At 45.4% G+C, this 15737-nt stretch overlaps 1 protein-coding gene across 6 annotated transcripts; it reads right to left on the reverse strand.

Moving 5' to 3' along the window:
* Nucleotides 1-502: 502 nt before the first annotated feature.
* On the reverse strand, nt 503-15534 carry TMEM40 (transmembrane protein 40). 6 transcript variants are annotated; one of them, XM_050312656.1, is made up of 13 exons: nt 15357-15534; nt 11538-11592; nt 8349-8405; nt 7595-7734; nt 6884-7037; nt 5390-5497; nt 4989-5024; nt 3896-3928; nt 3405-3470; nt 3028-3099; nt 2872-2946; nt 2160-2222; nt 503-1701 (listed from the first exon to the last, which is right to left on the reverse strand). In XM_050312656.1, exons 3-13 carry the CDS (start codon nt 8395-8397, stop codon nt 1682-1684), a joined length of 816 nt encoding a protein of 271 aa, XP_050168613.1. In that variant the 5' UTR covers nt 8398-8405; nt 11538-11592; nt 15357-15534; the 3' UTR covers nt 503-1681. The 6 variants fall into 6 exon arrangements, with proteins under 6 accessions (XP_050168613.1, XP_050168612.1, XP_050168615.1 ...); XM_050312655.1 differs by having other exon boundaries at nt 11922-15534; XM_050312658.1 differs by lacking the exon at nt 7595-7734 and having other exon boundaries at nt 11922-15534.
* Between the last annotated feature and the right edge of the window lie 203 nt (nt 15535-15737).

Consider the following 15737-nt stretch of genomic DNA (forward strand, 5'->3'; position numbering starts at 1 on the left):
CAAGCTCATGAAAGAGGTTGAAACTTTTCATAGGAACTTGTATTTTTGAGTGCTTGGCCAGTGCTGCAGCAAGAGCGATGCTGAGATGGGACTACAGGAGGATCTGGAAGAAGAGCAGGAAATTCCCAGGTACCCACGAGGAAGCAGCTGAATGTGTAAGTTGCTTTTTGTCTATCGAACTGACTTGTCTCAGGTGAGCTGCTCTGAGCTGGCTGAGCTTTTCGTCTTGCATGGTGGGATGCACTGGGTCATTTCTTAAACGTTTTGCTGTTTTAAAACGTTTTGCTTGTTTTACCCTTAAGCTTCTGTTTAAAAAAAATTAAAAATTCATTGTTGATTGCAGAGTACTGAATTGGAAACATTTAGTACTGAAATATGTTTCCCATCTTGACTATTCTACAAAATGCCTTTTAGAAAGATGTTACACAGCAGAGAACACTAAAAAAGCCTTTTTCATCAGAGCAGGGTGACTCTGTGTAGTTCTCGGTTCACCCAAAAGCCATTTGCTGTTGACAAGGCTACATTGGCTTTATTTGCAGACTAACACAAAATATACAGTATTTTAGCATGACAGAATATTTCTACAAAGACATGGAAATAGTACATATAAATGAGAATATAAGTATTATGAAATAACTGGTGTTCATCTTTGCACAATTTAGCCCCTGGGGTGTTGGGTGGGTGCTGTGCTGTGTTGGTGCAGGCCTGGGTGCAACTGTTGGTATTTCTGGCAGCGCAGGTGGAACTGCAGGACCAAGTGATTGATGCTTAAAATTAAGCACAGCTAAATAGTAATCGAATTTTCTGAGCAAGGCTTGAAATTGTTCATCTAAACCTCTGGGCTGGTTAATGGGTTTCAGATCTACATTTCCTTACATTTCCATGTTTTATGGCTTTTTCTGTTCAACTTGTTGCCTTCGTCACTCTGTGGGTAGGAAGACCTTACATTCTTACTAAAATTTTAAAGGTGCCCCTTTTGTTGCAGTGTGCCTGTGATTGCATTAGCCCTACACATACAATGTGTAACAAGGCCCTATAAAATGAAAGGGATGCCAGAGTTCCACTTTATTCTACTCAAACGTTGGGGGATGAGTCAAATCAAACACTTTATTTTTTCCCTCAGGAGAAGAGATGAAGTTTGCTGCTGTTAATAATCCCATTACTGCACCATTATGTCAGTGCATGTAACATCTCCCCAGCTCTCCCCAGGTGCAATCCTTGCCTGCTCACTGCTCCCAGTTCTGCCACAGTTAATCTGCCTCAGCTCTGCTGCACTGCTGGGGCTCAGCTGGGAGAGCAGCACCACGAGGTGCCTCTGGGGCTGCCAGGATTCCTCCTGAAACATCCAGAGCCTAATCCAGAACCAGCACAGGACACTGGTTTTTGATGCACCACAGGCAGACTCACATGGAGAATGTGTTCATATTTAATGGAATTAAGGCAATGACAGTCTAGATGTTGGTTTGTGTTTGAGCTCTGCTGAGCCACAAACCTCTTCAGAAGCAAGAGTGGGCCCCGTACCCGTGTCAGGTTTATTTTTGAGGGGAAGGAGTGATGCTTTTCAGTGGTTTTGACATTTCAGTATTTCACACTGGCCATTCAGTTTTTAGGTTCACCTCATAAAGCAGTTCTTTTAGTACCGAGAATTCAGGGTTTGTGGAACTCGCCTGACACGCTCCTCCTAGGCAGCTTTCCTCACACCTGTGAGATGAAGAAAAAGACAGCTGTCACAACTGTTGTGTTCAAACTGTCCTGTGTCCATGCAGCTTTCCAGCATTCTTCATGTTTCCTGTCCATGAATATGGATAAACGTGAGCCAGGAGTCTGTTTGAAGACCCAACGTACAAAACCTCCCTGGACTCATCCAGTTTTTATTTGAGCTACAGAATTCTTATGCAGACACTGCCAGTAGTTAATACTCCATACAGGGGTATTAAAAATGTGAAAATGCTCTGCCCCAGGGAAAGAGTCAAAAACAATCCATTTTCAAACCCAAGCAGCTGCAATGAACTGTAGTAAAATATTTCTTTTTTTTTTTAACTAAAGAAATAAGATTGGAAATTGTAGTTTAGAGAACTTGATCTTAATACTTGACCCAACCAAAGTACCCAGGAAGGTCTAGGGAAGACACACACTGTCAGTAAAAAGAGCACTGTTACCTCTTGGCCTGAATTTGTCAATCAGGGGAACAAAGCTGTCGAGGACACTCCGAATTCGATACACTGGTTGTGAAAACAAACACGTTTACATAAAACGTAAAAAATGAGGAAAATGGCAAAACCCAAATACTGACACTTGTTTAAACAAACACTTCTGCAATACCATTAATCACAAAGTAATGGCCAGACTGATTCCTGAGAGAACCACCCCCAACCCCGTGAAATGGTGGCACGAGGTTACACAGGATGTTAAAAGTTGCTGGCTGGGGAGCCTGAACTGGCTGCTGTTTGCACCTCTCCTCTGCCATCCCTAGGGATTGCTGAAATGCTTGCTGCCATCCAGGTTCTGGGAGCTCATCCTCAGTCCCAGGGGAATGGATGGCAGCCGGAGTGAGCAGCATCTTATCGGGTGGATCTGGGAAGACTCGGCCTTGCTGCTATAATTACCCGTTGTCATGGCAACACAGCATTCGGCCATTGCTGCAGAAAGAGGTGACTCAGGGTCTTGTGAGCACTGAGAAGGAAAAATGAGTCAACCTCTGCCTTCAGGGGCACCAAGGCTGCTTGTCTGCAGCACCACTGTGACTGTGGAGGGGATGTTGGGGGACAGATCCGTGGGGAGTTATGGAATCTCAGCCCCAGAGCCCCGAGTGGTGACTCTGTGACCTTGTGCTAAGTGCAGGGACAGAGCTGCTGCTGTAGGGACACTTACCTAGACCAAAGTATATCCCAGTGGTTTCCAGGGAAGCAAAGGTGATTAAACCAATTCCAAGAGAAATAGTCCAATCTAAGGCAAAAAAAACAAATGTTGGCTTTTTTCATTTTCCTAGAGTTCAACAATTTATCCTTCTACTGAATCTTGCCTTACCTTGGTGGTAGTAGTAGCAAACTAGTAAAGCTCCAATTGCAAAGCAGAGAATGACAAAATGAAAGAATTCATCTGAAATTAAGAAGGAAGATTAGGTCACAACTGTGGCCATGGCCATCTGGAAAGCACCTTCAGGTCCAGGGTATCCCTCAGGGAATAGTCTCGAGCACTGGGACCAACTGCACAGTGGACCTGCACACAAGGTGTTGGGAGAAGCCTTGATGATTTTCATCAAGAAGTCTTGATGCATTTCAACAAAGTAGTCATGTCAGAAAAATAAAGGTTTTTTGAACCAGAGATCTTATTCTTGGATTAGACTGAGGTTCAACAGGTTTATCATCAATTCAATTAAAAAAAAAAGAAATTAAAAAAGTTACCATCCTTCCGTATGCCCATCCACCGAACTGCCCACTGAGTGTGGGGAGTGCTCTGGTTCTCATATGCTGCAAAAAAGAAATGTCTTTTATTGCCATGGAACTCAGAAATTAAGGAGTTTGAAGTTTATTTCGCTTTTTTTGTATCTGAAATAGATTCTCAGAGCAGAATGTGTATAAAACTGTTTGTTTAAATAAAAGATCTGTGAGCCTTTCAGAAAGATCAAATTAGCAATTTTTAAATCACTCTAAAGAATAAATTTAAATTAAAAGAAATTTAAAAACAAAAGTGTAACCAGATGGCTGCATTAACAATACTGAATTGTTTTAAAGCACTCTAGGTCTTTTCTGTCTCCTCTGGGACAATCCATAGTCTCAGAATTACAGTGGGGGAATAAAGCCATAGTACAAGGGAGCTTCAGTTTGATTCCTGGGTGCTCTGCACATCCACAGCTACAAGAATACAAGATAAACTTCTGTTTGCTTGTACTTACCATCTGCAATTGAATCTTCTCTTCTCGTGATCTCTGAAAAGCAATATAGTTTTGTTATTTGTGGTGGTGAAAATACCAGTTAGGAGTTTCCCACTGTTCTTAGCACTAACAAGGGCAGCGAGGAGTCACCTATCTGCTGACTCAGTATAGACAGAGCAGTATTTGAAAGTGCCAGGAAATGAAGGGGGTTAAAAGGCCCAAGAAAAGATAATAATAAATGATTATTCACAGTGATCCTGGTGTCTCTGAAATAGCTGGGCAGTGGCCTCCGTGGTAATGCACAGTTGCTGAAAGTGAAACTAAACCCAGGCAGAGCTGGGATCACGAGCTGGAAATGTGTGTGACCTGAACCTGCCCAGCACAGCAGACACAGTGTCCTGCACTAGAGAAACATTTTCAGTCTGGGGTATTGAACTAATGTAGAACTGAAGCAACAAAGGCCGGGGCAAGTGAGAGAGAGGCCAAACATCAGCTGGAAAAGTACTGGAGCTCTCTTTCTGTACGTGGCAATGTGGGGAGAGTATGGTACTGCAGCCTATTCTCTGCCCTGGTGTTCTGTGGAGCTCCCTGAGGACAGGGAACTCAAAAACCTCCTCAAGGGTTATGCTGCAATTTATATCTTCTCTACTGCACAGAAGAGTTAAGCAGGTGTCCCCTCCCAAGGGCCACTCCACTGGGCTGTCACTCCCAACTCACACATGTGGCCTCAGCCTGGATGCAGGAGTGAGGTCAGTAATGCAATTAAGCCATTGAGAACTTCCTGCTCTGGGCTTTTTACATCCATTCTGCTGCTGCACAGCAGTGCCTGCTAAGAGGAAATCTGCCTTCAGGCTGGCTGATGCCCATACAGCCCTCTCAGCCGGCACTGTTCTGTTGCTTGTCATCTGGTTATCACCTGGCACCTCCTGCTGGGAATGCTCTGAGCTAAGGCAGGAGTTTTCTTCAACAGAATGTCTGCACCATGCCCAGGTCTAACTGGACAACAAAGGATTTACAGCCAGGGGTTATTTTTTAGTGTATCAGCAGGTCAGGAAGAAGATACTGCAGTTATAAACATCCTTCCAGCAGGAGGAGGTTACCTGGGAACGCTTACCTGAATCTCTGTAGGGAACCATCTCTGCTGGTGTGCCTAAAACATGATGCAAAGGGGATGTAGGTCAATACCTGCAGTGAGTGTGGTGTCTGATGCCAACTCCCCTGAAATCAGTGCAGGTGTATAACAGTGACTAAGTAGAGACCAACTCTTAACTCCTCAGAAAGGGCAGCTCTGCTGGGGGTTATAGAGTTTGAAACTGGGAAACATGACTGGACTATTAACCCCCCACATTCCATCTCTCACAGTAGTTGAAGTCAGGTAGAATCAGACTCCCGTGAGACAAATTAAATCTCCTAATGTCAATTTAAATGAGCTGCTCTTACATCTGGGCTGAGCTCAGTTTAAGACGTAAGTTAAAATATTAAAGCCTTGCATTTTTTACATCCATAATTCTTTACCTTGTGTATCTTCATCCATGGATTCATGGGATGAATTTTCAGCCTTTTGTTCCTCCTGTGAAAGCACAAGATTCCTTTCCAATCTCTTCAGGAGTTTCAACTTTTCATCTGTTATATATATAAAGAAAAAAACATTATCAATGACTACGTTTTCTCACTTTTACACAGTGACAGATTTCTACAATGCTTTATTAAGGATGCCTGACAGGAAATCAGACCCTTAGTTTTACTTCAGCTGTATTTTTTGCACACAAGGAGTAGTACAAAGCATCATACACACTACAGTTTAGACTTTCTTAAATGGTCGTGGTAGTTTCATATTCTGGCCTTTAATTTACTCATATTGTTACCCCTGTGCAAATTCCCACTCCCTGAAACAACAGCAATTGCAGCTGAACAATGCTTTAGCTGGAGAAAAGTGGCTCACCCTTCCCTGGGCTACTTGTGCCGTCACCCCGTGACTGCTGCGGGCTCCCTGTGCCGATGCCGCGGTTCCAGCACCCTCTCGTGGCACAGGAGCACATCCCTCAAAGCCAGATCACCAGGGGAGGCACCTGCAGGGCACTGACTCGGCCTAGGCACTGAAGAGCAGGTGAACCCTTACAACAGCCTCACATCCTGCTCAGGGCTGAGGGCCGGGGCTCTGAGCACTGCTCCGTTACCAGGGGCAGTATTTGGGCACAGAAAGGTCGATGTGATTCCTTCCCCCTGGCTGCTCAGGCTGCTCACTGCACAAGGGCAGGAGGGTCCTCCTGTGACAAACAGTCCTGCTCTGACAGATGACTAGTGCTGGGCAGTGCTCCAGGGTGGGAGGTCTTTCCCCTTCAGGAACATGTTTTGATGAAGGCAGAAACAGGAACAGGATGTCCTTAAGGATCTCCAGTTAAATTCAAGGTCATCTTAAGTGCATGCAGCTCTGTCATCTATTAAAGACAATTAATGACTTTATGGACCCTGTAGAACTGCCCTTAGTTTCTTATTGCATAACCAGGCAAATCAGAAGTGCAGTGGAATCTATTTGTATCCTGCTACCAGATTCAGCATCCTGAGTGCCATCCTCTAGCCATTCCTTCTAGTTTCACTACATGTGCTGCCAGGCCTATTTGTAAAAATACTTTCAGAGGCTCAGCTCTGATTTCTTACCACTCTTAAGAGCTCAGATGGGTTCTGGGTGTCCTCAATCCAGCCAGATGGGAAAACTGGGGCACCATGTCAAGTTAGAGAAATTTCTCTGGCAGCATCATCCCAGGACATCCTCTCCATAAACACACAGGGTTTTTTTCCCCTGAAGAAACCAATTCAAACTACAGTAAAATACTATCTTTGGCTCCCATTACCACCATACATAACTGCCTTTCCTGAGCAGTACTTGTAGACATTTCAGTTCGTCACTAACAATCACTTCCAAGCACAGATCAGAGTTTTCAAGCTGCTGCCAAGTCCCCCTGGCACTGCAGTAACAAAATAGCTGACAGGCAGGCAGGGAGGACTCACCCTTTCCCATGGAGCTGGGCAGCTGCCTGTATCCAGCTGGGTTGGATGCCTTCAGCAAAAGGTAAAGAACAGCCATTGCCCTGACTCCTTTCTTCTCTACAGCTCTCAGGCAGGCAGCACAGCCCCCAGGCAGGACATCACAGCTGTTGAGGAGCTGAAACAAAAGTAAGTCCTTCCAATCAAACACAGCCTGGAAACACCATACCCTGACCTACAAATGAAGGTATCTCATCCTGTCTGTGGGAAATTTAACCCCCTGCCCCTACTATACAAGTGGGAAATTAGGGACAAATAGTAAAGCCAAAGATGGAAGGAGAATGTAAACTCAGAGTAGAGCCATCAGTTGGGAATAAAAAGCATGGTGGGCAATATTTAACTATTTCAAGAGCTGGAGAAATACAAGTACAGGGTCTGAAAATGGACATGGAACCTCTGCAGTACCTTACAGCAAAATGTCACTAACAGTGGTCCTGCCTAGAAAATAATGAGCTGAACTGATCCTGAGGAATTTATACAAAGCCAGTTATTTTGTACATGGAGAGCAATGAAGTAAAAAACGGTGTGCTGAATTTCATTTCTCTAAATGCCCTTTTAAACCTTTTAGCATGTTCTAGCATATCAGATGATTGGACTATAAATTTTCTCTACCCAGAGTACAGTAGGAAAATACAAAAGTTTGTAACAAGGATACATGTTCCTTCAGTAACTTACATTGTTCTTTTCTTCAGTATTCAGGATAGGAGGGTCAGTGGTGGCTAAACATTTTACAAGTGATTCCCAAAAGGACTGGTTCGTTTTCTCGTGATTCTCCAAGTAATTGGCATCAGCAGTAAAAACCCTCTGGAATACGTCTGGGAATAAAAACAAGCCTATGACTGTGCAGCAGCAGAGGTGGGCTCATGGCAGTGTTTCTGTGCTGCTCAGTGTAGGTGTGGTGACAGGCACCAGGCTCTAACATGTTGCCCAACACCAGCACATAGTAAAGAAAGTAGTGTTTTACTGTATAAAGCATCTTGGTCTGCCAGAAAACAGTAGGAGAATGTCCATACAAATAACTGATGTCCCTATGATGCCCCTGTCTCAGTCAGAGAAACAGGGCATGTGTCTCCAAAGCATTCCTTGCTATTTAATGGGTGTTCATTCTGACCATGCTATTTTACAGGCAGGCACAAAGACCCCAAGGGCTGGGTACCAGGGTACTGGTAATGAGCAATGGGATTGCTCATTAGGCATTTGATGTGCAGCAAAGTCTCCTTCATGCATCTAAATTCCCACTGTCACATGCCCAAGGCCTGACAGAAGTGTGTGGAAGAGTTGGGAATTGACTGATGATCTGTCTGTTACGAGGGGATGGATGGAGTGTGTTTTCAGAGGAACCAAATTTCACTGAGTCATCACCACCCTGGCAAACACTGCTGAGGAGTGTGAATGAGCTGAAGCTTTGATCTCTGTGTGCTCCCCTCACCTTGCTGCTCTTCAGTAAGATCTGGGACCGGGACATTCAAGTCCTCCATCGCTGTGCCTGTTCAAAAGGGGAGAAAAAGCACATTAGAATCACATCACTGACCTACCCTCGTTTTCTGTCTTATGTTCGACTTTCTGCAAACATGGTATGTATCTGTAGGCCCTTCAGTTGTTAAATCACTTCTCTGTTGCAATGGGAGTTTCACATCATGATTCATTTGCCCTGCTGGGACCCAATTTTCGATTCCTCTGAGTGAGTCCTGCTGGGCTGGCCTTTGGTTATTAGGAAAGAACAAAAGTCTAATCATCATGAGTAAAACAGAAAGAAGTTGGACTTGATCATTCACATTGTTGTTTTTTACAGCTACCAAGGTGTCTAATTAACTATTTACCACACATGTGAGTAACTTAACAGGTCCTGTTCCATTCACAAAACAGAATGATTATTCTGTACCTTTGACACCTAAATACTTAAAATGTATTGACCAGAGAGAATAGTTCACAGGAAAGTCCCACAAGACTTTGAATTCATCTCAGAGAAGACTTTGATGCTTCAACATCTGTTCTTCCCAACTTGTTACGACAAGGAAATTTCCATTAACTTTAGCTTTATGCCTACTGTAGTCCAGGCATCCCACAATGATGCTTCTCCCCTCATGCAACATTTCAACTACTCCACTATTGTACTGAGAGATGCAGAAGATGATGTTCAGGGAGCCTGAAGCACAGTTTCCACTATCCAGGGTGCAGTAGGAAAGCAGTTTATATGTCCACACTTTTTCTTACAATATGACTTTTGTATCCATTCAACAAAACACTTCCAATCAAGCAGTTTGAAAACTAAGTATTTCTTTCAAATATTCCAGAGGGAAACCTGTTTTTTTTTCCTACAGGCACTTTTTCAGTTCTATAGAGACCATCATATCAGTCAAAAAAATATTCTAATACAAAAGCCCAAACAGGTCAGTTAATATCTTCAGAAGGACAGTGTAACACACAAGCAAACATTCAAACAGAACGGCTTTTTAGGGCACCAATTCTCAGACAGAGGAAATTAGATACAAACAGACCCTAAAGTAGCTGTAAAACCCATCTCTCCCTTGGGACCAGGGTCAAGATCCCACATTTTCAGTATGTTGGTAGTTCTGGGGGCTTTCTCCTTTCCTAGGTTGCAAGTGCTCTTCAAGTGATGAGGTCCTTAGTTTGAAACTCCTTTCAGCCACTGTTTAGGCTCTGAGAAAATTACATAAACTCTTTAACCACTTCTAAAGGCTGAGGCCAGAAAACTGCTTACCTGCCTCCGAGGTGTACTGTGAGGAAACACTCTGAAATTATTTCCGATGACGAGTCCATGCAAAAGCTCTACCGTGACAGATAATCCCTTTGCCTGACTTACATCCTGCCTTTGCTGCTGTGGCTGTGGCAGCAGCACTGGGAGCACCCAACAGGGAATGCAGGAAATGCATCTGTCCCTCTGCCGGGTCAGCAACAGCTGATGTTGAAATGCAGGAACCCAGCACACCACACTCCACACCCCGGCCAGACTCGTTCTTGGCTGTACAGGTAAAGAGCACCAGTTCTGGGCAGTTTTGTATCTCCACCTAGGATTTCTGCCTTTTTCAATTTCTTTCTTGCCTTCCTATTTGCTCAGTTTAAACCTTGCAACAGTGTTTGCTTGTTTAAGTTAAATCCTTTAGGCCTCTTTCTGGACCGCACGGTTGAAATACCAGACCTAAAGGAACAAAAGTACTTAAAATATAAACATTTCTTTTCTGACTTATGAATTCCATTTCATAAAATAATTTACGAATATCCACAGGTTTTATTGTTGGGTGAAATTCAGGAGGTTTGTCTTTGAGGTTCCTAATGCACTTACACATCCCGCTGTGATAAGGCCTGGATGCCCCAGGAGGGTTCAGGAGCAGCCGGCATCTGCTCCCATCTCCCTTTCTGTGCCTCCAGCACAGCTCAGCCCAGTCAGTCACCAACATTTACGTAACAGAGGAAGTCGGGCACCTAATTTCTCTTAGACTATGCACAGTTAATTCCCCTGTGGCTCTTCTGGAAAGAAAATCAGCTCTAAACAAAGGATAAGTGTAGGTGCTTAGTTATTGTATATTTTAAAAGTGATTTAGTTGATTATACCTCAGTGACAAAAGGATGATAATATACTGACATTTCAGCCTGGTCATGAGCTCATTGGAGAATAACACAAACAACAGACCTCACCTTGCTTTCCCCACAGTAAATCAGAACTTAATTGCAGTGAGGTCTTTTTAACAAGTTAGAATAAAATTTGTATGCAGAGTCAGACTTACAAAGTGAGGTTAGTAACTGCCAAAACTAAGCAAAAACTTTTTGCTTAGCTGCTGAAATATATTTGAAGGAAATTGCTCAATGGGATTACAAAAATGTAAATAAAGTACAATAAGGTTGTTTTGACTTCAAGACAAAAACAAGACAATCCTAAACATTTTCCCTTTGAAGTTACTTTAACCTTTCATTTTAAGTTATATGCTGACACCAAATCTTGATAAATTTTATTTCAAACCTAAATGTTAAGTGCCTCCCTGCCTTTCTCTAAAACCAAACCAAACCAAACCCAGTTTCTTAAAGGTAGGTCTTAAAAGACCTAACCTGCAAGTTAGGTCATAGCAGCTGGTTCCATGGGAAGATGTCCTGGAGGGCTGTGGTGAAAGCTGTTTCTACCAGTGAGACAACAAAAACTTATCCACAGTCTTAGTTTGAACTCATTGCTACTCCAGTCTCCTCAGGCTGTGACACCAGTGAGGTAATTCTGCTACCCCTCTGCTTGCCTTCCTGTTGTCAAATATAGCTGAAATGCGACACAGAAGTAGCAAAACTCAAAACACTTTTCACTCTTTACAACGTCCCTGAACACAGGCATGTGGAGAGACCCAGAGTGTCCCCGCAGGGAGGGAGCTCCCAGGCTGGCTGGGACCGGCCCCACAGAGGGGGGAGCAGGGAACAGGCACAACCCATCCACTCCTTGCCACAGCTCCAGCACTTCCTTCCTCCCCTGGCTTTCACAGCAAGCCCAGACACGGCGGCTGCACTGCTGCACTGCTGCCAGCCTCACAGCGGGAAACCAGGAGCGGTTTGCTGTTTTCCAGCTGCGCTGGGAATGGCAATGCTCCCATAAGCATTTACATACAACATTCGAAATTACCTGGTTTGTATTTCTTCTTTTGCACCGTGCGCTTCTCTGTGGTCGTTGCAAAGCTCTGAAGGGAAGAAAATGAGCTCATCAGAAGCCAGAAGAGCTCATGCTTGTAGTCAAGGCAAAAATATCTTCCTCTCATAAAGTGTAGGGCTTGCCGTGAGGATTTTAGAGGAAAAAAAATATTGATAAGATAGGGAAGCTGAGTCAAGAAGTCACAGAGGTTACAGGGAAGTCCCGTGGCTCACCCCCACAGCACCAGAACCCTTGTACAGTGGTTTGATGCTTTGGGCAGCAACCAACAACCCAACTGTGTACCAAGAGCAAGGACACAACCCTGAAACACCTCGAGTTTGACCCCAAGAAGCTCCCAAACCCCTCCCCAGCACTCACCTGCAAGGCTGTGCGATGGTTCAGGATCCCAGGGGCAGAGATCCCAGTGCCAGCCCTGGCTTGTGGTGGCAGGTGGGCGGGAAGGCGTCGGGGCTGGTGCTGGGGCCTCACGTGGCCACCCCTGACTCACAGGGTGAGCGGCGGCGGCTCCGCCGCATCCTCTGGCCAATGCCAGTCGTGCTCCAGGCGTGTTCCCATCTCCCTGAGCTCTGGGGAAGGCAGCCAAGGCCTGATCCCGCCAGTATGAGGGAGAGGAGCTGGGCAGCTCCCAGTCTGCCTCAGGCACTGATGGGCTCAGCAGCCCTGACCAGTCAGGACCCCTCACAGCCCATGGCTGCTCCAGCTCAGCCCCTGCTTGGGCTGGAGGCCCAGGCCTGCTTGTTTGGCTTCTCTGGGACATGAGGGGGACACTGGGGATGCAGGGATCCCAGTCTGAGGAGAAAGGCCCTGGGCTCCCATAAAGCTGAGCAGTGGCACCATGAAGGGGGTTCAGAAGCCCAGGCATGCTGCCCTCCTGCCCAGGGCATCCCCAGGCTCAGGAAGGGAGGCACAAGTGGAATGCCTGACAGGGAAGGGAAACATGCCCTCCCTCCCACCTCCAGCAGCCAAAGAGAGGGTGCTGAAAACACAAAACCTTTGCTTGGCTCTGCTCATCCCATACCCACAGTAAGTTCATCAGTGCTTCCCTCCCAGCCCTTCTCAGCCACTCCTTCAGCACAATCGTTCACTAGAGCCACCCCAGGGTTGTTTAGGGGAGCTGCTCCTTCACTGGCAGGTGATGCTTTCCTGACCCAGCCAGCCTTCAGCCACAAGAGTAGCAGAGCAGCAGATCCCTCTGGTGTACCAGAGCCAAAAAAGTCAGCATGATGCGTGGTCACCCAAAAATGTGTGTGAGGAGCAACAGTGGTGTCATGGGAGACTCCCAGGCACAGGATTCCAACAGCACAGCGTCTATTGATTATACAAGGTGTGGCCATGTTAAGCCATTTGTCACATTAAGGTAACGGTGTTACTCTGCACAGTTGTGCCCCAGGAGGGGTGTGTGGGGCAGGCTGTACAGACTGCACACCCTCCCTCTGCTCTCCTCACTTCATCTGCTCCTGCTTCTGGAGAGCCTGGGACACAGGGAAAGTCAGTTATACTTCCTGGAGTCCCTGTGCATAGATTTTTCTTTACCAGTTTGTTTGGGGTTGTGTTGGGGTTTTTTATACTTTTTAAGAGGGGGAAGGATTGGGTTTTGGCTTTTTTTTTTAAGTCATTTCACCAGTTTTCTAAAAGTGCCTATTCAAGTGCCTTGTCTCACCTACCTTGCCATATTTAATTACATGTACATTTAATACTTAAAGCAGACTAATACTCTACTTCTGCTGGGAAGAATATTATCCCATTAATTATGTTTTATCATGTGTTACATGTGTTTATTTGCCCTTATTTGGGAATTGTCCTCTGAGAGAGTTAGCAGAATGGTGATTTATTCTTTGTATGCTGGGAAAATTGCTACCAGGGGGGGTTTAGAGAGGTGAGACACATGCAGAGCAGCTCTTATGCTTGACATTAATTGGGTACAGCGTGTGTGCAAATTCGTCACATGGGCAGGCTGCATGAGAAATGTAGAAATACTCCTAAGTGAGTGTAGGAGGGGCCCAGGGATGGTACATAGAGCAGTAATTGCTCCTTTAGTCATCACATTTCTGACAGATTAAAACATTCCCAAGACACCTATTGCCCTACCCTGGCTTTTATCCAATGGGTCGGTTAAATGAGTCCCTTCTGTGAACTTACTTAGTCGCTACTTATTTTCCTTTAAATAAAGTCTGCTTCAACAATTGTTGTGAGACTACAAAGCACAGGTAACTACAGGGGGATTATGCCTCACAGTCAGATGCATTTTGCAGGCTACAGCTAATTTACAGATATCTTTTCATTTTTTAAACTCTGAAACTTTTGAGAAGGAAAAAGCAAGAAGCAGCAAGTACAACTCATTCCCTCACCTTCCAGACCATCACTGAATTAGTAACACCCTGCACACCCTGTTATGCTGAGGTCATCAGAAGGCAGCTGTTTACCTGAGAAGCCACAAAAGCTTGGAAGAAGCCTGTGGCTGAGGTTTAGCCACAAAAGTTTTTGTAGAACCATAGGGGAGAGTGGATCATAACATTGTACCTTACTTAGATCTTCTGGAATTCTTTTTTTTTTTATTATTCTGTACCCTTCTGTGGAATTACTTGCCATAATAAATAATTCATTATATTAGTATTTCAAATTAACACAGTGAAATTTTAGCTCAAGCCTGTTAAATTTAAGAACTAGGCCTGTCTGAACAGGCTAAATCAACAGGAAGTGTGGGCCAGGATGTATCACCCACTCCCTGGGAGGGTTACTGACCTCCTTCAGGCGCTGTGGTCAACAGTCCTACATCGAGGAAACCCAGGGCCATCAGTGGGATGGATAGTGCAGCCCCAACACAAAGCACAAGTCCATAAAGGGCAGGTAATATTTAGTCCCACAGTACCTTAACAGTACTCCTGAACCTGATGCTAATGACTGAGTTTCCACAGTAGACCTCGACCAACCCAGCCCTTCTCCTCTCCCTCAGCACCATTTTCTCCTGTCTCACCAGCTGCCTCTGCGCTCTCCAGCTGTGACAGCTCACTCTGCAAGTACTCCTTTCCCACAGCAGAGCCAGGGCCTTGGCCTTCTTATAGTCCCTGGAGGAGGCAAAAACAAAGGCTGAAAACCAATCCCAGTTGTGCACTTGCTACACCCTGAGCCAGGGTGCAGGAAATATGGGCACAAGTGGGGAACAGTGAGCTGCACCCGGCCCCTGGCCTGGCTGAGCCAAGGTGCTGCAGCAAGCACAAGGATCAAGGGGTCTGAGGACACTGTCCCCATAGGACTGCTTCTAGGAGCAACCCACAAAAAAATCTGCTAAAAATCAGGGCCTCTTCTCTTCCTTGTTCTCCCAGTTCCCTGGGGTCCCTTCCCATCTCCATTTCTTGTGGTCTAGCAATAGGGCTGGAAGTGCCTCGTGGAGGCAGAGCCACAGGCAGGGAGCACATGTGCTCCCTGGGAAGCAAAAGCAGCTGGAGGGACAATTCCCTGCTTCAGCTGATCCTCCCTCTTGATAAAGCCCCTTTCCTTAGCACTTTCAAGCACAGAGGCAATGCCAAGGATTCTGATATTTAATCCTGACATTTTGTGGAATGGGTTTGGTCGTAGAAGCCATTTTGTAATCCTGTCAGCAAGGCAAGGCAGGCTGAGACCTGTCCTCGCCCCACTCCCCAACTGATGTGCCTGCTGGGAGACAGGAAGGCCGGGAAGCAGAAAAGCTATGGGGTAATAAGGGGTAATAAGGGAGCTTCTGGAAATTGGACACAAAAATCTCAGTGAATCTGGAGACCTCCCATACCCCTGTGACCTCCCCAGCTCACTGACCTGGGGATCAGCAGCAACTCCACACAGGCAAGGCCAATCTTCTCTTTGTGAGACAACTACTCGAGTGACTCCCACTGCTGTCAGTGCCTCAGTACCAGGATGCAAGCAGACACCATCTTCTGGGATATTTAAAATTCAGCTTTGTCAAGTTATCAGGGTCAGAGTGCAACTCTCCCTCAACACCTCAGCTGTGTCCTAACACATTTTGCTCTCCAGATCACCTCAGCTCACTGAATTATTATCAATCACCTGCAACACAAATGGGATGAAGGCACATTTGACTTTAAAGCTGTTTCCTAAAATCAAGACTCTGCTCTCAGTAGGAACAGAGAGACCCCAAAGGTTATTTACTAAAAGTTAGAACTATTTAAGTCTGATCCA

This window comes from Myiozetetes cayanensis, unplaced genomic scaffold (genome assembly GCF_022539395.1).
Source record: "Myiozetetes cayanensis isolate MyiCay16 unplaced genomic scaffold, myiCay2020 scf18, whole genome shotgun sequence".
Taxonomy (NCBI): domain Eukaryota; kingdom Metazoa; phylum Chordata; class Aves; order Passeriformes; family Tyrannidae; genus Myiozetetes; species Myiozetetes cayanensis.

Coding starts and splice junctions, on each gene's coding strand:
- TMEM40 (XM_050312652.1), bottom strand. CDS start 11,670: ATGAGAGGAAGATATTTTTGCCTTGACTACAAGCATGAGCTCTTCTGG. Junction 5,498..6,883: donor GCCCAGCTCCATGGGAAAGG/GTGAGTCCTCCC, acceptor TATATATAACAG/ATGAAAAGTTGAAACTCCTG. Junction 1,702..2,159: donor TGACAAATTCAGGCCAAGAG/GTAACAGTGCTC, acceptor TTCATCTCACAG/GTGTGAGGAAAGCTGCCTAG.